At 37.4% G+C, this 23,451-nt stretch overlaps 1 protein-coding gene across 1 annotated transcript in view; it reads left to right on the top strand.

Annotated features, from left to right (window-relative positions):
• ext2 (exostosin glycosyltransferase 2) overlaps positions 1-23,451 on the top strand; it is a 52,099-nt gene that overhangs the window by 25,228 nt on the left and 3,420 nt on the right. Inside the window, exons 9-14 of the mRNA XM_057850406.1 lie at positions 2,543-2,674; positions 10,469-10,658; positions 14,324-14,490; positions 18,353-18,496; positions 18,915-19,043; positions 19,575-19,657. Coding sequence (XP_057706389.1) covers positions 2,543-2,674; positions 10,469-10,658; positions 14,324-14,490; positions 18,353-18,496; positions 18,915-19,043; positions 19,575-19,657 — 845 coding nt within the window. The remainder of the gene's footprint in view (positions 1-2,542; positions 2,675-10,468; positions 10,659-14,323; positions 14,491-18,352; positions 18,497-18,914; positions 19,044-19,574; positions 19,658-23,451) is intronic.

Raw genomic sequence — 23,451 nt, 5'->3', positions numbered from 1 at the left:
TACTGTATACAATTTCACAGCTTCATTAAATTAGCATTTGCTGATGTTGAATTGGAGCAAAAGAGACAACAGAGCAACTGGGTGTGAGTCCACAGGTAAAAGTCAAGTGTTAATTAATGTGGAACACAACATTATTCCCAGTGAGCAGCTGACATGTGCTTTGGCTGCTGTTTTTGATTAAATCCAAATCGCTAATGATTGCCTGTTTCTCGCCACAGCTCACTCAGTGGCTAGCAGCTCTGCTCTATAGGTGCAGCCATCTGTCACATGCTTGACAAGTACACTTAAACAAAGACTTCTGTACTTCCAACTGTTTCTGCTCATGACTTTGACCTTTTCTCTAATGATTTCAATGGCAAAAGAGAGGGGGCTTGGTGCTTTGGGCTGTAATAAAGACTTTATTAACTATTTGTAATAACTGAAAATAAGATATTCTTTCGTTCATGAAGTCATGGGAATGCTTTAAAGCAATTTCACTCTTTAGCAATGTATATACAGTATACTGTATATATATATATAATATATATAATATATATATGAAATCATAAATACTTTTTGTGTTTTATTTTAAAGGGCTACTATAATGATTTTTTTTTTTTTTTTTTTTTTTTTTTTTGGGGGTGGGTGATTATGATTGATTAATCATTCAAGGTTTAAAGCTTTAATCGAGAGTAAAAGAGTGTCATGGTTTACTGAATGTGACTTTACAAGTGAGAAAAAGGGTCCTCTTCATTCCTGCTCATAAAAATGTGTTCAGCAATGGGGGAGCGGGAGGGCTGAGGGTCATTCCCTCAGGCCAGCACAGTTTTTTTTTGTTTTTTTTTTTAACATCCTTCTCCCAGTCAGAAAGGAAAACTTTCATCACCAGCTGATTTATGAAGTGTCGGGATTCCCGCAGGAGATTAGAAAGTCTTTTTGGATTTTCCTCACTGCTCTTTAAAACATAAAGATGTATTTAGCTTGTTATATTAGGCAACACCATATTTAAACATGTGGGTTGTGAAAAATTGGTCTCTTGGCCACCAGATACATTTGGCTGTTTTTGTTTAACACTGAGCACACAAATTCTCCAGCAGTAGCCTGCATTGCAAATTACAATTAAATACAAAAGCAGTTTGTTTCATGCTCTATGAAAACCTCGCCTTTTTTTTTTTTTTTTTTTTAATCTGAAACGGAAATAACTTAAAAACAGTACTACAGTGAGAACTTAATGATTAAAAAAATATTCCTTGAAAGTACAAATTAAATTTTTGACCTCTTTTGAGTAGGCAATCTAAAGAAAAATGTCAAATAAACGAATAATAAAATGGCAGTATGTTCTACAAAAAGGCATATTACTATTTTGCGAGATAATAACTTTTAGAGTTATTGGAGGTCTCTCATTAATCATTCTGAAAATATTTATTTTAGTACTCCATTAAATTGTTGCAGATGCCCCAATGAACAATTATTAAATTACATGACTATTACTGTATCTAACTAGTGCAGTTTATTATTTTAATAAAATATTTGTTTTCATAATTATTCAATATCTATGCAAACACTTATTATATTGGCATTTATTTAGACATCGCTGTACATGGGAACTATACCTTTCATTATAAAGTTCAACACTACAATAGGAAGATGGTAATGATAATTGTTTTTATTTGCTTTTTAAGCCACTGAAATGTTTCAATTTTAAACTAAGGTGTAATGTTAACCTGCATCCTGTAATGAAATTATTCTACAGTATGTATTTGCATTACCCTTGCTATAAGTAAATTGTCAGTGTCAGACAACTAGCCAATTGCAGGGAAAATCCTGTTATGCCTAAAAAAGTAAATATTCAATTTTAAAGGGTATTTGATGCATTAATTGGGGTTAAAGGTTGACATTTGTTGGTATAATTTCCATGGACTTTATAATGTTGGTTGTTTATCTTAAAGTGAGGACTGTGGAGTTGGTGTGTTCAACTTAAGTGATCAAGAGATAGACTTCCGTGTATTTAAAATCTGGCAATTCTAGAATCTTAAAAGGCTTCAGCCATGAAAAAAATCCCATAAGATTTTACATGGATTGCATGAACAAATGAACACGGATTGGCTGTTACAGATGTGCAACTGTGACTTTAGCTCACAAAACTTAAAGTTGTTATTTATATCGCACGATCACAGGCACAGCAAAGTACAACAAATTAATTGAATGATTGAATAAAAAAATGAAAATATGTCAGACACAGTAAAGGCCTGAATTCAAACTGTTAAAAACCAAGTAGTGAATATAGTTTTTGAAGTGGCTATTAAAATGGAAAGAGTCTGCTTCTTTGATGTGCAGAAAGGTACAAGAAAACAACATGGAATTTTTATTTCCACTTATCATGGAAAAAAATCAATACTAAATTGATTTGGGGAAAATATTTATGTGATAATAGCCGATCAGATCAAAGTAGTGTTTTTGTTTTATTTTGTTTAACAAAAAAACAAAAACAAACTTTTACTATAATTTTATGTAATCTGCATGAAATTTGAAGGATTCTGTGCTCTCTTTCATTTGTTTGTAGGCCCGCTGGTTCTGGGAAGCCTATTTCAGCTCCATGAAGGTCATCGGCCTGACTACACTCCAGATCATCAATGATCGCATCTACCCATATGCCGCGCGTACATATGAGCAGTGGAACAATCCAACTGCTGTGGTATGTAACTCTGCAGTCTTAATGTTTGTATTCATCCTGATAAAAAAGACCTATTTTTTTAGATATGAAAAGCAGGAAAGAAATTTTACTTCTGCTTATTGGTATCATTTTATTTTCACACCAACTATGAAAACAAAGTTCTGTCAGCAATGCACAATTTAACTTTGGGGTTTTTGAAAAGATGCTCCAAATCTGTAAGCAATCTAAAGCCATTTAAAAAAAAAAAAAAAAAAAAAAAAAAAAAAAACGGATGCATGCTTTCGGTCATTGCCATGCCTGAAATGTTCTTTTCAGCTTTCTTCTAGATACTTAAGGTTTGAGTGCTAGACTACTCTGATGTTTGGAGACTAAATGACTCCGTCGTGAGCTGTGACTCAAACCCCAGTTTCAGAAAAACTCCCTCAACATGACACTACTGTCACCATGCGTCACTGCATATGGTCTACTTTTATTTACACTGTATGTGCAGTTAACGAATATGATAAGTTTAAGCTCAGTCTCATCGAACCATAACACACACACACTCTTGGAAGAGTGTATATGTTTTTGAAAAGATATTGCAGAGCCTACTTTTTTCTTTGTAGAATGAAGAAAAGAGATCATTGTCACATGTGGTAAACAACCAGTGCTTGCCAACACTACTCTGCAATGACTTTAATGTTGCTGTAGGCCTCTTGGCAGCCAGTTTCACTGGTTTTCTTCCTGTCTTTTCATCAGTTTGAAAGAGCTTAACCTCTTGGACATGTAACTGTTGTACCATGTTTTTCTTCCTTTTGTTCATGATTGACTAAGTTCACTTCGAAGTATAGCCAAAGTCTTTAAGGCGGCCGAATAAAATTTAGTGCCATTTTTTTCCTTCTGCTTTTAGGGACTTTTTTTTTCTTAAAATAAAAACAAATGCCCAACAATTGTTGGACTCCAAAATGAAAAAAACTAGGGCTGCAGATATCAATTATTCAAGTAATCAATTAATCTACTTTAGTAAATTTGAATAATCGAGTAATCAGATTAAGGAACATTTAATGCGTTGCAGAATAAATTTTAGGAGATGCAAAACAAAAGCTCCACTTGCACTTTCAATTTGCACTTTCAAAAGAGCATTAAATGTGAATACAAGATAAAAATCCCTAGTTTTTTTTTTCCAAACAAGGCAGAATTGCACTTTCATTTCACAAGGGCAATAAATGCATTTAAAAATAAAATACATGTATACGTAAACAAAAAAATAATAAATGAGGATCAAAGTACTACAAAAGAACAATTGGCTAACTTGCGAATATAAAGTCTGCTAGCTTAAATGCTAAATAATGCTAACATTTTTTTTACAATGCTCTTACAAATCATTCAAACATATCTCCATAAAAAAAACTGAGAAATATACTTTTAAACTAAAAAAACAAAAGCATAAACAACCATATTAGTGCAAACAAAAACATACCTTATGTTGGTCTTAACAGGGAGCATGGATTCAGCCATGTTAAAACGAGTTATGGCATGTTCACTGTTGCCCGCTAGAGAGCAGTCTATCCACTCAAATCAATAAAAATTAAATGCAATACATTCAAAACAAACCATTACAACGTCACACTAACTAAACGAATCCTTGAAGCAGCAACATTTAATTCGAGCTTTTTTCTAATCGAATTACTCAAGTTAATCAATTAATCGTTGCAGCACCAAATCAGATTCTGGCTTTTGAATTTGTCATCCATGACACTTCCTACTGGTTATTTTCCTCTTTGGCCCCAAGGACATGACGTCCACAATTTCCCAAAGCAATTTAAAATGTGGACTCTTCGGACAACAGAACACTTTTTCCACTTTGCATCATCCGTCTTTCATTAGCTCAGGCCCAGAGAAGCCGGTGGCGTTTCTGGGTGTTGTTGATGGATGGCTTTTGTTGATTTTTTTTTTTTTTAAATAATGGCGCTTGCGGATGTAGCAGCGAACTTTATTTACTGACAACAATAGTTTTCTGAAGTGTTCTGAGCCCATGAGGTGATATTCTTTACACATTGATATCTGTTTTTGATGAGGGATCAAAGGTCACGGGCATGTAGTGATTGTTTTTTTTTTGCCTTGCCCCTACATGTAGTGATGTCTCCAGACTCTCTAAAACTTTTGATATTATAGATCGTAGATAATGAAATCCCTAATTTTCTTGCAATTTTATGGTGAGGAACATTGTCCTCAAACTGTTTGACTGTTTTCTTACGCACTTGTTCTCAATGAGGTGAACCCCGCTCCATACTTTGCCTGTGAATGACAACAATTCAGAGAAGCTCTTTTTATTCTCAATCATGGCTCCCACCTATTCCAAATCAGTTTACTTGTGAAATGTTTCAAGCAGGTGTTTGATGACCATTCCTCAACTTTCTCAGTCTCTTTTGCCCTCGGTCACAGCCTGTTTGGAATGTGTTACAGCCATGAAATTCTAAGTGAATGATTATTTGATCAAAACAATAGTTTGAACAGTAAATATATTGTCTTTGTAGTGTATTCAATTAAATGTAGGTTAATCATGATTTTCTAATCAGTTTTCTGTTTTATTAGTATAATACAACGTCCCAACTTCTTTGAAATTGGGGTTTTAATTGCATAACTCATAATCTGTAAAGCTTTTATTTCCATATACCTAGTTATAGGCCTGTCGCGATAACAAATTTTAGTAGGCGATATATTGTCTCATAAATTATTGCCGATATTCGATATTATTGTCAATAATTTTTTATCCAATTAAAGCACCAATGTAGTGAAAATACATCCTAATAAATCACCCATTCAAATGCAATAAATTGTTATTCTTTAATAAAACAAACTATATTAAAAGTAATAAATATTATTAATTTTTTTTTTTTTTTTTTAACTACACACACACATATATACACACACAATGTACGAGTCATTTGAAAGCCAGCTAAGTGCAGAATATGACATTGGTGAGAAACCAATGCTATTTTTTTTATCTGCCAATTAGAGGCCATCAAAAGTGTTTTAAATGATTCAAAATGACTGTCATCTGCAAATTGCAAGTTAGCAAATTTGAAGCTAAATTATTCATTGCCAATCAATCAGATTTTTCATAATGGTTGTCATTTTAAAGCTATTCTAAGTGTAGAATCTGAAGTATGTGAAATATACTCCAGGAATCTTTACATGTTGAACATGACCTGCTTTTATTTTGAAGTGTTTACTGGACATACATTTCTTAAGCCGTTAACCTTAAGCTTTATACGCCGTAAAGAATTAAAAGAAAAAAAGTGCACTTCTCTTTTCGTCATGCATGTGGTGTCATGTGGTGTCAATAGATTTTATTTATTTATTTTTTTATCGTTTGCAAATGCTGTTAACAAGCGATTTTTCATGTTGGATGTGTCACCTTTTAATCGCAATTTTGCGTTTTGGATAAGACTGCCAATGTCTTATAGCAGGCTAAAGTGGTTAGCACATTGTCTTTTTTCCATTGGCCTCAGTGTAGCAATGCTAACGTTATACAATGTTTAATATGAACTTGAATTTTACGGCGTCTTGATGACCAATAAACATCTGTGAAAGGAACTGGAGTCTCATATGCCATCAACACGCACATGTGCCGAGTGCACGCAGCACACGCACGCACAAATGTATGCACGCGGCGATAAATCGCAGCCGGGAAAGTTACTGCCCTCATTTTTATTTATAGTGCGATAAATTGACTTATTGCATATTGCGACAGGCTTACCTAGTTACATTGAATGCAATGCACTTTTTATTCCACTTAAAAACAAAAATGTAAATCATTTACTGAATGTTAAGATAAAGGGATGTTTTGCTGTTAAAAATAGCAGTGCATATTCCTACTTGAATATGTCCTACATACAAACAGACAAACACATTAACCTTTCCAGATTATTTTGAAACAACAGTAAAGTATTTAATTGCATAACCCCCATTTTTTAATATTTCATGAAGTCAATAGCGCCTGTGAAACAGCCCAGGAACATTCAGACAAAACGTCTGTTCCATTGTGTTTTATGTAGCACCACTCAAACAGTGTCTTTGAGTTTGATATACACCCAACTTGCTCAGCAGTAGTTCTGCATGAGGAGGATGCCTCCATTGCGGTGGGAAAAAAATGTCTTGCATGTTTGAGGCAGTCTGTTTGTGAATGATAGGAGGGGTGTTTAGCATTCATGTGGTTGTGAAAGTTTGTGGTTGCACACAGTTTGGCAATACAGCCATCTCTTTGGAGCTGTTAATCAGCCTACGTAGTCTCTTGTCTCTAGTCTGTAGCTTTTGAGCTATATCAATATGAGAGAAGGGTCTGTTTCTTTTATGAGTTGTTCTTTGAACCAAGTTTGACACGTGTGCTATAGGAACGGGATAATAGACAGTTGCTTTCTTCACAAAATGTTTCCTTTAAATTTGTCACGAACCAGAGTTTCATGGTGTCACGGGACAGATTTATTTATTTATTTATTTATTTTTTTTTTTTTGCCTGTTCCTGTCTTGAGATAGGAGGTGGTTTCTTAGGGATCAACACTCTGACTGAACATTTGTTCAGAAGAACTTGAACGCAACACAAAATAAATCAGCCCAAGAACTCCCGGCCCCCTTCACCTTGTGTAGTCTTTTAGGCTGGTAATTGAAAACACATTTGCCAGAACTGCTGGTGCTGTTAAACTGGGTTTTCAGAATGAAGGACAGGCTGCTTTTTGTTTAGGACTTGTGAGTAAAGGGTTTACTTTTAAGGTTGAGGCCTCTCAGGCTTTAAGATGTTTTGGTCCATGCAACTGTTTTGGCTATCAATTAGCTATGGGGTAAATTGAAACTTTTTCCACATTGATAATCATCTTAAAAAGTAAATTAGTGCTTGTTATGGCGTCCTTTCAGTGTCTATATCAATTGAGTTTTTAAAAATGTGTCCGTTGTTTTTTTGTTTAGTTTTTTTTATTGACTACGGATCTTAAAACAATTTAAAAAGGTGAGGAACATGTGTTCAATAAATTTGCCCAAATCTTCTCACTTTTTGACTGTAAGGCTTTTTGCAGTGGGGCAAATAAATATTTAGTCAACCACTACTTATGCAAGTTCTCCCACTTGAAAATATTAGAGAGGCCTGTAATTGTCAACATGGGGAAACCTCAACCATGAGACAGAATATGGAAAAAAATAAAGAAAATCACATTGTTTAGTTTTTAAATAATTTATTTGCAAATCATGGTGGAAAACAAGTATTTGGTCAATACCAAAAGTTCATCTCAATACTTTGTTATGTACCGCTTGTTGGCAATAACGGAGGCGAAACGTTTTCTGTAACTCTTCACAAGCTTTTCACATACTGTTGCTGGTATTTCGGCCCATTCCTCCATGCAGATCTCCTCTAGAGCAGTGATATTTTGTGGCTGTCGTTGGGCAATACGGAGTTTCAACTCCCTCCACAGATTTTCTATGGGGTTGAGATCCGGAGACTGGCTAGGCCACTCCAGGACCTTGAAATGCTTCTTACGAAGCCACCCTTTTCTTGCCCTGGCTGTGTGTTTGGGTTCATTGTCATGCTGAAAGACCCAGCCACGTCTCATCTTCAATGTCCTTGCTGATGGAAGGAGATTTTCTCTCGAAATCTCTCGATACATGTCCCCATTCATTCTTTCCTTTACACAGATCAGTCATCCTGGTCCCTTTGCAGAAAAACAGCCCCAAAGCATGATGTTTCCACCCCCATGCTTCACAGTGGATATGGTGTTCTTCGGATGCAATTCAGTATTCTTTCTCCTCCAAACACGAGAACCTTTGTTTCTACCAAAAAGTTTTATTTTGGTTTCATCTGACCATAACACATTCTCCCAGTCCTCTTCTGGATCATCCAAATGCTCTCTAGCAAACCGCAGACGGGCCTGGACGTGTACTTTCTTCAGCAGGGGGACACGTCTGGCAGTGCAGGATAGGAGTCCCTGGCGGCGCATTGTGTCACTCATAGTAGCCTTTGTTACTGTGGTCCCAGCTCTCTGTAGGTCATTCACTAGGTCCGCCCGTGTGGTTCTGGGATTTTTACTCACTGTTCTTGTTATCATTTTGACGCCACGGGGTGAGATCTTGCATGGAGCCCCAGATCGAGGGAGATTATCAGTGGTCTTGTATGTCTTCCATTTTCTAATAATTGCTCCCACAGTTGATTTCTTTACACCAAGCGTTTTACCTATTGCAGATTCAGTCTTCCCAGCCTGGTGCAGGTCTACAATTTTGTCTCTGGTGTCCTTCAACAGCTCTTTGGTCTTGACCATAGTGGAGTTTAAAGTGTGACTGACTGAGGTTGTGGACAGGTGTATTTTATACCGATAATGAGTTAAAACAGGTGCCATTAATACAGGTAACGAGTGGAGCCTCGTTAGACCTCGTTAGAAGAAGTTCGACCTCTTTGACAGCCAGAAATCTTGCTTGTTTGTAGGTGAACAAATACTTATTTTCCACTCTAATTTGGAAATACATTCTTTAAAAATCAAACAATATGTTTTTCTGTTTTTTTTCCCTCCACATTCTGTCTCTCATGGTTGAGGTTTACCCATGTTGACAATTACAGGCCTCTCTAATCTTTTCAAGTAGGAGAACTTGCACAATTGGTGGTTGACTAAATACTTATTTGCCCCACTGTATATCTTAGAGGTTAGCCAATGCAGTTCGAGAATTGAGCTTGTACCTGTGTAATATTGCATTATGTACTGTAAGCGGCAAACATTGCTTGTTATTTTTTAATCATTGGCATGCCAGTCTCACTCTTAGAATGAGATGCAAGCTTTGTAAATTACGATAAATAAAAATATTTTTATGTATTCTGTGTAATTTTAAGGTGACCAATTTCTCGAACTTGTTTTGGTCAGCAAAGATAATTAATTTATCTCTGTCAAGAGTGAACTACAGATGCCTTTTAATCCAGTTGATTGAGTTTTACAAATAACCTTAGTTGTGTTTGTAATGAATGTGTGTCATATACGCATTGGTTAAAAAAATATTTCCTGCCCTATGCCAATCAGGGGGCTTTTTATTGGCACATTGGTATTGCATGTTGTATTTAAAAGAAAACAAAACTCCATGTTTGTCTTTGTTTTGGGTTGTTGCTGTAGAAGGCACTGTGATATCGTATGGAGGACTGCACTTTTTGGACTTCAAGTGTGCGAAAGATTTTTGGGGCATGTTAAAAATGCGTTGTTACGAAATTAAAACTTTTTTGGGGGGGTGGATCAGATGTATGTAATTTCGGTTTATTTTTTAATGATTTGAATTTTTAAATTAACATGTAAAAATAATGCTTATAATAATGATAATCAAAAAAGCTTGCATGGAGGGTCATTGCAAGTACCACACTTTATTGGCCATTTTAATGGGGACCAATGAAAGAGGAGTAAAGCTTTGAATTCAGTCAGTTTGCTACCAGGCAAACATTGATCACTTGCTTTTTCTTAATTCCTGTTGTCTCCTGGTTTATGCCCCCATTACTTGACCATAACAAGGCTGAAAGGTGTTTTTGACAAGACTTCCAGCCTTGTTGCAAATTCACATTTAGTCTTCTTTCTTGTCATGATTTCTTGCTTCTATTGCCAATGTGTGTTTGCCCCTCAAAAATATGATTAGAAGATTCTTGCAATAAAATGTATCATCTGGAAACTACTGCAGGTGATGTCACTGTTTTGGGAAGGGAGTCATTGAGGTGTTATAAATCATAGGAAAAACACGCTATTCATTTTTTCCTGTCAAATTTTGGTATCAACATGCAATACTGAGTTGCTCATGTGTGATTTTGCTTTCTGACTTGTCTAGAAGTGGTCCAGTGTGAACAGCCCTCTCTTCTTACCACTTATTCCACCGAGAGCACCTGGGTTCACAGCAGTGGTGCTGACGTACGATCGTGTCGAGAGTCTTTTCCGAGTCATCACAGAAATTTCCAAAGTTCCTAGCTTGGCTAAGCTCCTGGTGGTGTGGAATAACCAGAACAAGAGTCCTCCTGAGGGTGAGTAATGAGTAGATATATGCATTCATGCGTCCACATGGAGAGTTTACCCGTCTTCATGTCAGGTGTGCAATAAAATGTGTGTGAAAAGGAATCTTACTAATTCTATTTACATACAGTGTGTGTGGTATTGACGAGAACTCAAATCCACCCTGGTTGATTGATATAATGAAGTTGCTGGAAGACTTTGAAATTTTCACGTGCCTGCACGCACCTTTTCATCGACAGCGTCAGCGGCGCCTGGCTGAAGTGGTGTGACCCATTAGAATTAATGAGGGGCCATTGACAGGTCATACACTTAGGTCTCTGTCAAGTACAAGGAAAGTTTTTTCTTCCCCCCCTTACTCACAACAAGACTTGCAGGCCTACAGTGGTATGAAAAATTATCTGAACCTTTTGGAATTTCTCACATTTCTGCATAAAATCACCATCAAATGTGATCTGACCTTTGTCAAAATCATACAGATGAAAAAACAGTATCTGCTTTAACTAAAACCACCCACAGTGGAAGTGTTCGATTGCGGGGGCTTGCTCCACATCCATATCAGTGGAAAGCCCCCGCGCCGATAACGTCAGCACTCCCAAATATGACATTGGGCGTGCGCAGCGGTGCTACTAAACATTAAAAACCGCAAATATGGGGGAACGTCAGCTTTAATTTACTGTTTTTATAATATTTTTAATCTAAATATGTTGAATGTTTCCATTTTTGTGCCTTTTGGAGCAAAAGAAAAATGCCATTAATTGGAGTGGGCGGGTATGTTCTCTTCCGGGCTTAGGAGGTTGTTGGTCAAAGTACATCATTGGCTGTTGCCTTGTAAATCTGCACTGCCCCCTAGGGCCTGGCATGAATACTACATCGTTTTCACGCGGAATTGCAACATTGTTCGAATGGAGACGGAACCATATAAATAATAAATTGGAAATTTTTCTATTCTCGGAGAGTCACCATGTAAACGGCCCCTAAGTCTCAGAGGTTTCACTTACTTACTTTTCCCCCTTCTGTCATTGTTTGCATGCTATCCTTATGAAAATATGATAAATAAATACCTATAAATGTGTGGGTGATATTAGTTAAAGCGGACACTGATTTTACATCTGTGTGATTTTGACCAAGATCAAAACACAGTTGATGGTGATTTTATGTAGAAATGTGAGAAACTCCAAAACGTTCAGATACTTTTTCATACCACTATAACTCATGTTGTAAAGGAGGTAAATGATGTAAAGGCCTTTTCCCACTAGGGTCAGCCCAGTTAGAAGAGCGGTCCACGGCAAGCGCAAAACAGGAGGCGCCACGTAGCCTGACATAGACGCTGTCAGGAAGTGAAAAGTGGCAAGCATATTTACTATAGTCCCAAGCACCAATGCGTTTATTTTTCATTGTTGCATAAGAAAACTGCAACTTTTCCTATTTCAAGGTGTAGAGGGCATTATAATACCTTACTACTTGTAGCAGTTTTACTAGTTTCGGTGAGAAGGTGAATAATTATTTTTTTGTTGTTCGTGAACTACATTTCCACACAAATGCACATCGAGGTACCTTTTAGCTTAGCAAGGAGAGGTATGAGAGTCATTTTTCGAGTCCCAAAACTTGTGAAACTTTAAAAAAGCGCATTTATCAATGTTTCGTTGGCCGTGGTTTGCGTATAGCCGTCCGCCGAAACAGCCTGATGCCACAGTACGCCTACCCTTGTGCAATTGAATGCGTTGTGGTCGTCAGCGCGGCGTCACACCTTTCAGCGCAAATTCATTCATACTTACTGTTCCTCCCAAAATGGCCGCTCACTGCTAGGGGTGAGAACCTATTGGTACTTCACGATACGATACGATTTGCGATACAAAGCTCATGATCTCACGATATGGCGATACAACGATTATCGATACATTGGTCAGGAAATCATTCTAGGATATTCTACAAAACATTTAACATTCGGAAAAACAAGCTATCTTCATCCTTCTGCTGTAAGTTTATCACTAGTAGACGTCCAATCCATTTGAACTGAGAGGGTGGCAGTGAATGAACTGCTCCCACTTGTATTTCTGTTGGTGGCAGCCAATGCCAGGCAAGGAGGTAAATTTGGGCCATTTAGTTGATTTTTAGTGATGTCCTGTTGATTTTGGGGTTTTTTATGGGTCATTTTCTGTTGATTTTGGGTTACAGAACAGGAAGTGACCCGGTAATCTCCCAAATGAATAGCAGTGACTCAAACTCAACAGAAGGTGACCTGTAAATGCTCTATAATGAACAGAAATTGACCTGTAAATACCCCAAAAATCGGAAAGAGTAAATTAATGTTCTGGTTTCGAATGAGCGAACGTTCATTCGCCCATCCCAGTCTTAATGAATTGGGCGTCAAATGCCGTCAATGGTAGCCACAGTGTTACCTGAGACACTATTACGGTGGAAGATTTTGGTAGCAACTTGCTGGTTCCTTTTTTATGTTTTGTTTTATTTATTTATTTATTTTTTTTAACATTGACACCTTTTTAAAACAAAATCTCGACTTTTGGCATGAGCGTATCGATAACCTTTTGGGATGCAAAGTATCATGATATATCACCATTTCCGTATTTTGTCACACCCCTACTCACCTCTCACTCTTGCCTAGAAGTCCCCTACCACATACACAATGAATGTTTTACCGCTGAACCCTTCACACTAGGCTGCTCTAGTTTGAAACGGCCTTATTTGCTAATGTATGTATACATGCTACATTTTGGATGAGAATCTCTGCAAAACACAACAAGCCAAAGTTTCAATGTTATTCATAACTGAAGTGTTGATTCACCCAATATTTCAGTTGAGAAAGTCAACATAATTAGATTTGTCCGTTTACCAGTATCCATGCAAACTGAATGGCTGAGCTCAAAAGAATAGCCGAAATAATGGAAGAAGTACGACAACATGGGAGACCGAAAGAGAAACTGGATTTCTTAACATAGCTGCTTTTCCTCCCAATTCTTTCGACATTAGTCATCTAACGTTGCTTGCTCAGAGTCTGATTCCCCCTTTTAACAGAATTATTTAGGGGATACACAGTGTGTGTTACAGTGGTGTAAAATATTCCCATGATAAAAGCTAAATTGTTTTACTCTAAAGTGTTTTTCAATTACAAATGCAAATTGGAGTGCAATGCTGCCAGCAGAGAGCAGAATCGTAATGCAGTGTCGTCGCGATTCTGCCACTTACCGGAAATGCCACTGACAGGACCTGTTCGCATAGGATAGTTATGTTTGCGTAATACAAAGCGTATGGATGTCTCCATAAATTTTTTTAAAAAAAATAAATAAATAAAAGTGTAAGCATGAGGTTTTCATGCCTAAACCATAATCCACTACATTCCTTCGTATGCGGAGCGGAAAAAATGACAAAATAATTATTCGGTGAATCACCCAATAGAATTGCCGGGTGCGAGGGAAACCGAGTCAATGACTTGACATTAAATATGTCCTAATAATGTGGCGTGTGTGTATTTTGCTCCGAGAACATTTTTCCCCCACCCCTCTTCTCACAGATGACCATCAGAGGAATGCTCTAAAAGCCTACGCAGTCATTGCAAAATATTAACCTGGTTTCTGTGGGGGCCTATTGTCAGGTCGCTACGTAAACTATCCTATTTTAAAATGCAAGCAAAAGGATTGTTTTGCTATTCTTTTGCCAGAATCTCTTTGGCCGAAGATCGGTGTGCCTCTCAAAGTTGTGCGCACGAAAGAGAACAAGCTCAGTAACCGCTTTTTCCCCTACGATGAAATCGAGACTGAAGCTGTTCTGGCCATCGATGACGACATCATCATGTTGACATCGGATGAACTACAGTTTGGCTATGAGGTAAGCAGTTTGACAACCTCCACTAGGGGTTCAGGAAAAAAAAAAAAACATGACATTAGGACCAAGTATGTCAGACCATCCCAATTTTTTTGCTGTGAAAATAATTGTGCCTCAACTTTAGGATGAGACTCAACTAGGACTGGGCGATATGAACCAGTCAGATCCCATCTATCTACTAGTATACATCCTTACATACATCCACCCACACATCCATACATACAGTACATACATCTATATATTTTCTTTGCAATGTTCAATCCAGGTAAAAAACAAATATGACGTCACATCACAATTTGAACAGTGACCAAAACAAATATTGGGGGAAAAAAAAAAAGTTTTTTCACCTGGTTCATGAAAAATGATAAAATAATAAAATTCAAATGCAATGCCATATAATAACACACGTACTCCACCTTATGTATTTCAAATAAATGCTCCGTAAGGTGCACATTTAAATTATATTGATATACTGTATACATTATAGTCAGAAAAACTTTGTTTTTCTTAAATACCTGTACTACACACATCGATGTATGACGAATAGGGGTTACTTGTTAATAAGATTATTCGTATGTTTTTACTGTTGGTCTGAAAGGGCCACTAACTACTTGCGAATGATCAGAGGGGCTTCAACTTATTGAAGTAGATTAGTCTCATAGCAAGGCTTTGACTAACTGCTTATCATCTTTAATGAGTGAGGAATGATGACAAGCTCAGAGCCTACCAGTGTCCCCTGCCCTCACCTGAATGCATTTAAAAGCAATTTGATCAAATTGTTCCCAGTTTAAAGAGAATTACATACTATTAGAAACAGTACAGTAAGTTGCGATGCTTTTAATCAGCCTCACGACAGTTTACTATACTTGTGTCCTCTACCTTTTTGTTAGAACGATGAATACTACAGGTTGGCATAAATGCAGTGGTATGAGAAATTATCTGAACCTTTTAGAATTTCTCACATTTCTGCATAAAATCACCATCAAATGTGATCTAATCTTTGTCAAAATCACACAGATGAAAAACAGTGTCTGCTTTAACTAAAACCACCCAAAATTTAATAGGTTTTCAAACATTTAATGAGGATAATATGCAAACAATGACATAGGGGGAAATAAAGTGAACCATCACATTTAATATTTTGTGTTTCGCCTTCCATAGCGGCACAGTTTAAAAAGGAAAAAAAATTATATATATATATATATGAGTGGTAAGGTTTACCGTTCCAACCACAGATAAAAACAAATGTTTAAAAAAAAAGAAAAAACAACACACGAGACCGACTGCTGCTTTGCTTCACGAAATTAAAAGGCACCCTCATACAAAACCAACGAAGGAATGAAATAAACCAAGCCTTTGCTCTCAATGTAGCGTCCTGCCAACAACGCCAGAATGTGGCAACATGTGTGTGTGTGTGGGGGGGGTTTAAAAATTTATTTAAAATTCCCCAAACAATGCCACCCTGGATTTTGTTCCAGGGAAAATAAATACTTTTTAAGAAAGAGGTATCAAGGCACCAAAGTTCGTGCTACAGAGGGAGCAAGAGGCGGGATTCTGAATGGTACAATTCTTTATTTTGTCAATAAATAACTAGAATAAAAGCGACTAAGTAAAAAGACTCCAAAAATAGTTTGACAAACTCACGGGGCTGGGTCTTACCAGTGGCGGGACCCAGAACCGGCGGTGGGGCGAACCCCAACACACAGCAAACAAAACCAAACCTAACACAAGAATTCACAGCAACCCGAGGTCGCCACCACCCGAACGCCACACCCACTGTTAAGTCCTCAGCCCTGAAAATAGAACAAACAGTGATAAACAAATAACAATAGCAATGAAATAAATGTTCCAAACTAAACGGTGGGAAAATAGACAACGGCCTCGAGGGCCTGCCCGAAGGTACCGTCCAGGTGCTACCAGTTCCGATTGGACGGTAGAGCAGTGCGCTTCATGCGACCCGTCTGCTCCGTATAGCGGTGACGTTCGCCCGGCACCGCGATGATGTCCGCTCCGCCCAACGCGGAAGAGTGAAGTAAACGAAAAATGATGGGAAGCAAAGCAGCAGTGTCTCGAGATCGGCTGTGGCCACGTCACATGGCCAGCCCGCAATCACTTCATGCTAAAAAGAGAAAATTTAAAAAGGAACGCACATTAACCAAACCTGGCCTAAAAAGTTTAAAAAGAGGCCATACATACCGATCAGTGTCAGTGGTCCCGCATGACAGTTAGAATGTCTGCAATTTGGTTGTCTCACACCAATCGTGCCAGGTGTGACACATCTACGCTGACAGCAGCAGGAGGAGATGTTCGCTAACCGCCGCAACACTGAAGCGATCGGTGTATCTTAGCGCAACATTAACAAAAAGTCACAACCATGCACATTCTTACCCAGCTGGCAGCTGACAGAAGCATAAGTGAGGCAATCGCTTGTGGGAGACCTCTAGACCAAAGAGTAATTGATGGACTCAAGATAGATCCCCTCCTTTATATAGGAGGGGTCTACGATCTGATTGGCATCCTGGGCTAATTAGCCCAAAGTGGCAACAGGTGAACGGTCTAACTCCTACTGCCACACTATAATGGTGTGAACGCAAAGCTGTAATGGGGCGTTTTCTGTTGATTTGGTCAGAGCATCTCTGTGTAAATAGGGCCTTAGTTATACTCATTTATTTAAGACCTACTTGAATTTAGCGCTGAAACGAATACTTGACCAACTCGAGTTTAAAAACTGATCCAAGTGATTTTACTCGCCTCGAGGAATCATTTTATTTTGCCAGCTCTAAGCATCACGTTTTGCCCCGACTACTTTTAATGCGGGACAACGCGCAGACGTCACGTGCATAGAGAAAGAAGCAATAATACCTAACTGCAGCTGACAGCCGCTACAAACTATGCAACCATTGCTAAAAACTACACCCGCATGATGCTACGGTGGTGGCAGGTAGCGTCTGATGCGTCTCATAGATATCGCATGTATATAGAACCAGATGCGAAATGACAGACTGGGCGGCGTTAGTAAACAACCTCCATCTTAAAGCAGTAGACTTCTAAGCGCTAATAAATAGGATTAACGTTACTGTCCCTTGCTCACGTAACTTTAGCCCTGTGGAGGGCTAGGTTTTTATTAAGTATGATTACTGTCGATGCATGGCCAACCTGTCTTACATACAGGCTTTATATAATCTGTAAAACATGGCGCTGTATGGCTGTAGAGTGATGAGTGTCTAAAATAAAAGTATAATAAAGCTAACTGTCAATTTTAGCTCAGTAGTCAGTGATGGATAAAACTCCTAGTAGCATTGGTCCCTAATGTGGTCCAATACAGCAAGTATCATACATTTATTTTGAACACTGCAAAAACTCATAATCATATCAGGACTTACAGTTTAGACTAACTTAAAACTTAACTAGAAGTTAGAAATAGGTTGACACAAATGGAAATTCAATTGAAACACATGGGGAAAAACACAACTTTTAAGTGATGTGTGTTATCAAGCGTCATGACATTTTTTGGTAAGAAATAAGATTTTTTTTTTTTTTTTTTTATAAGATCTAGACGTTTTTTGAGTCAAAGCAGTGAATTAATTTTTTTTTTCCTAGTCACATCTGAGATTAATTGTTGGCTGTTTTCAACAATGTACATAGACAAAAAAGACATTGATTGACTGAAAATGGTTCAATATTAGATGAAATGTCTTGTTTTCTCATGTATATTTATTAAATGCTCTTTACCTGAAAAAATGTTTTATCTGATTAATCGATAGAATTTTCAGTCGAATACTCGTTTACTAAAATATTCGATAGCTGCAGCCCTATTTGAATTATCTTTTGTTGATTTGACCTTCTATCCTAACACCTCCCACAGGTATGGAGGGAGTTCCCTGACAGGCTTGTGGGTTACCCGGGCCGTCTGCATCTCTGGGACCATGAGATGGGAAAGTGGAAATACGAGTCAGAGTGGACCAACGAGGTGTCCATGGTCTTAACAGGCGCTGCTTTTTACCACAAGGTGATCCAGTATTTTGCACTTCTTAGGCTTCCCTTATGAGCTTCTCATGCTTTTGTTTTGACGCCATAGTAATTAATGATGTTGATCATGGTAGTAATAATGGTAATATTGATGGTGATGCAAAAGTAGCCCTTAGCGAGAAGGACATTTTTCATTATGAGGTGGATATCAAATGACATTTGGTTGGCGTGGGGGAGCCATTTCCTGTGTGTTGAACATTAGACTTAGAAGGCAAGATTACAGTGATGGATGAGCAGAATGTTGCAGACTGGGCAAGGTTATCACACTCCTCTCGGCTCACACACTCACTGAAGCTGGATGCTAATTTTACCTCAGTGGCCCTTCCCCTTTACTTTTTGGTCATGCTGTCACTTCTGTAGTCTTCCTAATGAACTTCATATGTGTCTTTTTGTTTCAGTACTTCAACTACTTGTATACATACAAGATGCCAGGAGATATCAAGAACTGGGTGGATGCACACATGAACTGTGAAGACATTGCCATGAACTTTCTGGTGGCTAACATTACTGGCAAAGCACCCATAAAGGTACATTCATGGTGTGGGCTGCTTTGGGGGTTCTAACATCATGGAAAGGTGGTTGGAAGTGAAGACAGACAGAGCAGACCAACATCTCTGGGTCTGATCACTTGTCACTTGGCTGCATCGCCTCCCCCCAATCCATCCAGGTGTAGGGGCCCAAGCTCAAGTCCTTCATTAACCTCCCTTATCAGGGGCCAGGGGAGACTCCCTTCCCTTGGAACTTATAGAAACACTCACACAGAGCAACCAAATCACAATCTGCAAACCCCCTACGCTTTCACCCTGTCTGACCGTATCTCGCACAGGTTCTTTCAGAAAAATGTACTGTCTTTTGCTTCACTGTCTTCTGTCCGCTAAACATACCTTTACTGCCAGAGTGTCGAACAGAGCCAAGCCATACATCATCACTCTGTCCAGGCGCAACGTTCTCCCCTATATGCACGCATTCCTGTTGGAAGTGGCAGGCTTATTTCAGCAGACAGGACTGTTTATTAGTTTGAAAGTGGACTGACATTTGTGGGTGTGATTTTCCTTTAGGTGACCCCCAGGAAGAAGTTCAAGTGTCCTGAGTGCACTGCCATTGATGGGCTGTCCTTGGATCAGACGCACATGGTGGAGAGGTAATGCAATTGCCTAATTATGTTTGTTTGCTTTTATACTTCTGATCCTAGATTTTGATCATGTTCAGAGTGGAAAATTTTGGATCATACTCAATTTTTTTCGTATGGTAACGACTGGGAGGACCACGAACACTGGCACATTTAAACAATATAAAACAAATCTATGTGCACGTAGAATGGGAAATAAAATGCTATATTTGACAGATAGGTGTATTGCATACATTCCCTTCTTCGTCGATGTGTAAAGTTATTTCAAATTAACACTTCAGATTTTGTTTTTTGTTTTTGTTTTGTTTTCTTCCTACAGCAAACTGCTTGTTCCTTTTCTGCGCCCCATTATGAAATATAGGCCTGTTTTTTTAGATTCTGCTTGATAGCGTACGGCTGTGTATTTGTTGCTTGTGTCCATGTTACACAGAAACATTTAATAATATATATATATATATATATAATATATATGTATGTATGTATATGTATGTATGTATGTATGTACGTGTGTATATATATGTGTGTATATATATATATATATATATGTTTATTAAGGAAATTACCATCAACATGCCTAATGCGTCCTGCGCATTCATCTGCACTGGCCTGTCAGGGTCCCACTCGTGTTGTCTTAGGCAGTCTGAAATCAATAAATTAACTTAACTTAGAATATTTTTTTCGAAAAACGGGTCTCTACATATACAAAGAAAAAAAATATTCTATGCTTGTAGTAGTAGTAGTAGTCGAAAATCCTCTTAATATTCTCCATAGTAGGCCTCTTTGATGAACTAGTTGTTAACGGCGATCAGCGCTACCCTAGCATAGCAAAGTTGTTGTTGCACACTGTGGCTGTCATCCTCTTTAAATACGTCAAAACACCAACGGCTAGCCTTTAATGGTTCGTCTGTAATGGCATCAAGCATCAGATGGAACCTTCACCGGCAATAAAGTCCTCTGAGTTCTGATTGAAAATGCATAATCAGCACTAGCATAGCACCCTCTTTCAGCAAATAATTGATATCCATTCTTTCAAAATTTTTTTTTTTTTTTTTTTTTTTTTTTTTTTTTTGTAGCAGCACATCGCATCGATTGAAAGTATACGGAGGACCAGGAGTGCAAAAATTACCGTATTTTTCGGACTATAAGTCACAATTTTTTTTTCATAGTTTGGCTGGGTGTGCAACTTATACTCTGGAGCAACTTATGCGTGAAATTATTAACACATTTTTATATCATTTCACATGTTATTTTGGTGTTTTGGAGTGACACTGATGGTTTGGTAAACTTGTTAGCATGTTCTTTATGCTATAGTTATCTGAATAACTCTTAATAGCTATGTTACATTAACATACCGGCCACGCGTTTCACTGTTCATGCATCATGTAGCATTATCATTAGGGCTGTCCCAAACGACTAATTTTCTCCCGATTAGTCAGCCGACTATTTTTACGATTAGTCGACTAATCTAATAATAGTTTTTTTTTTTTTTTTTTTTACTAATTTAGCAATGAAATTTTTGTTGACGCTTATCAATTCACAAAAAACATATTGGAACACTCAAATTATTTATTAAAGTACAAATAAACACGTAAATAACAATAATAAATCACAAATAAACAATGAGTTCAAATGCTGATAGAATTAACTAGTGTAGCATCCCGATTGAAAAGATGGTCTCTTAAACTGATGGTTTACAACTTTTATTCCATCCTTGATGTAAACACACTGTAAGAGCTACGGTGCACACAAATAAAGCAACACAATTAGAAATTAACAAAAACTTTTCACCTTTTTCCTTTTAAACCTTATTTATATATCAATGAATTGCCTATATGAATTGCCTTTACCTTATTACCTTATCATTGACAATCTCTCCCTTGAGTGCAATGACTGTATATACTGTATATATTTATGACCTTTTAACCTTATATAATTTTCTATACATCAAAATAAACCATAACATGAAATAAACCTTTCAATTAGCATTAAGAACAATACTAATAGTACTTATAGGCCCATTGTCAATGAAACATTATTATTTAGTAAGGCGACAGCACCCTCTGGTGTACAAAAAATGAAGGGGAAAAAAAATTACAAACTGCGTGAAGGCGCTTGAGTTGTTTATTCACGGCCGACGCGCAGCCAAGCTTGGCACTGAACAGACAGGACAGAAGAGTGTACTCTCCTTTGTTTCTTTGAAATAAGTCAATGTTTTGGACACTCTGGTGCGCTTTTTTTTGGCTTTGTGCCGCTTTCCCCGCTTGCAAACAGAGCATCCGACATTCTAACTTTCCACGCATATATTTTTTTAACCCTTCATTAACCGTCGACGGGATGTTGTGCTCGTCGACGGATTTACGTCATCGATGACGTCGACTATGTCGACTAGTCGGGACAGCTCTAATTATCATACTGTACACTTACTCAGCATTTTGTTCTCTATTGTATTTTTAGTTTAAATTGCCATTCAAGATGACAAATCTGTTCAATGTGTTGGAGTTTATCCAGTAAATTTCCCCCAAAGTGCGACTTATACTCCAGTGCGACATATATATGTTTTTTTCCTCTTCGTTGGGCATTTTCTGGCTGGTGTGACTTATACTCAGGTGCGACATATAGTCCGAAAAATACGGTAAATGAATAAATTCACCATTAAATAAATTGTTAAATGTGTCATTAATATGCTTCTATTTCAATATTTATTTCAATTTTTATTCATATATTTCACTTTTTATTTATTTATTTTACTTTTTATTTATTTCAACATTTATTTATCTATTCCAATGTATATATGGCGGAAAACGCTCAGGTGACTTGAAGTTCCGCTCTGAGACCCCCAATTTGGCCAAATTTTAAAATTGGCCTTTATGCATGCGTGATACTTCATTGGAAAGTTTAAAATCTCCATTTTCTGGGGGAAGAAAAATTTTGGAACAGGAGGGCATTTTGAAAAAAACAATTTTTTTTTAAACAGAAAAACCCTAACTGGAAGTGAGAGCACGCTAGAGCAGAATTAAAGACGCCACGATTTTAACGAGATATTATCACGTACTTACCTCTTTTCGATCCAAAAACTCCATGTGGCATGTATCACCGAGTGTCAAGACACAGCTGTGAATGACCAGAGCCGCATTTTTGGGTGATTTCATGGATGAAACATGGTAATATAACAAGGGTCGCGACGAAGAAATCGCAGACATCACGTAGTGGTCAATATTTTCTTTTTTATATATTTACCCTTTTAAACTTTTTTTTTTTTTCTTCTTCCAATTGTTCTTTGTTTGGATCGATTATTTATCATCTAACATATCGAGAAAATGCAACAGTAACAAAAAAAATACAATTAAATGATAGTTATGAGGTAGATTTCCGTGACTTTTTTTTACAGACACCATTTTTTTCATTGTGAAGCAATTTGCTTGAAAGTTTAAAATATGCGAGTGAATTATTTTTTTATTTTTTTAAACGAAATATTGGACATTGATTAATGATTGTAAGCTAAAAATGACAAACATTTTGAATAATAAATATAATTCTTTTTATGGCTGGGTTGAAACAAAAGCGGTTGCGCAATGTCTGTAAACAGGGGTTTCATGGCTAAAAGGGACAAATTAAAAATAGTTTGGGGGCTTAATGCGCCTTGAATCAGCTATGGCAGCATATAGACATATTGTTCTATCAAACACAACAGTTCTTTTGGCTTAAAATACAGCAGTTTTTGTTTTTTTTAATAGAGGGTTGCAAGAGCAGAAACCACTTTTTTCCAATCTTGTCTGTATTTCCGCCATATATATATATATATATAT

Source organism: Corythoichthys intestinalis, chromosome 1 (genome assembly GCF_030265065.1).
Source record: "Corythoichthys intestinalis isolate RoL2023-P3 chromosome 1, ASM3026506v1, whole genome shotgun sequence".
Classification (NCBI taxonomy): Eukaryota; Metazoa; Chordata; class Actinopteri; order Syngnathiformes; family Syngnathidae; genus Corythoichthys; species Corythoichthys intestinalis.
The sequence above is the reverse complement of the archived record's forward strand: the minus strand, read 5'-3'. Positions and strand labels throughout refer to the sequence as shown.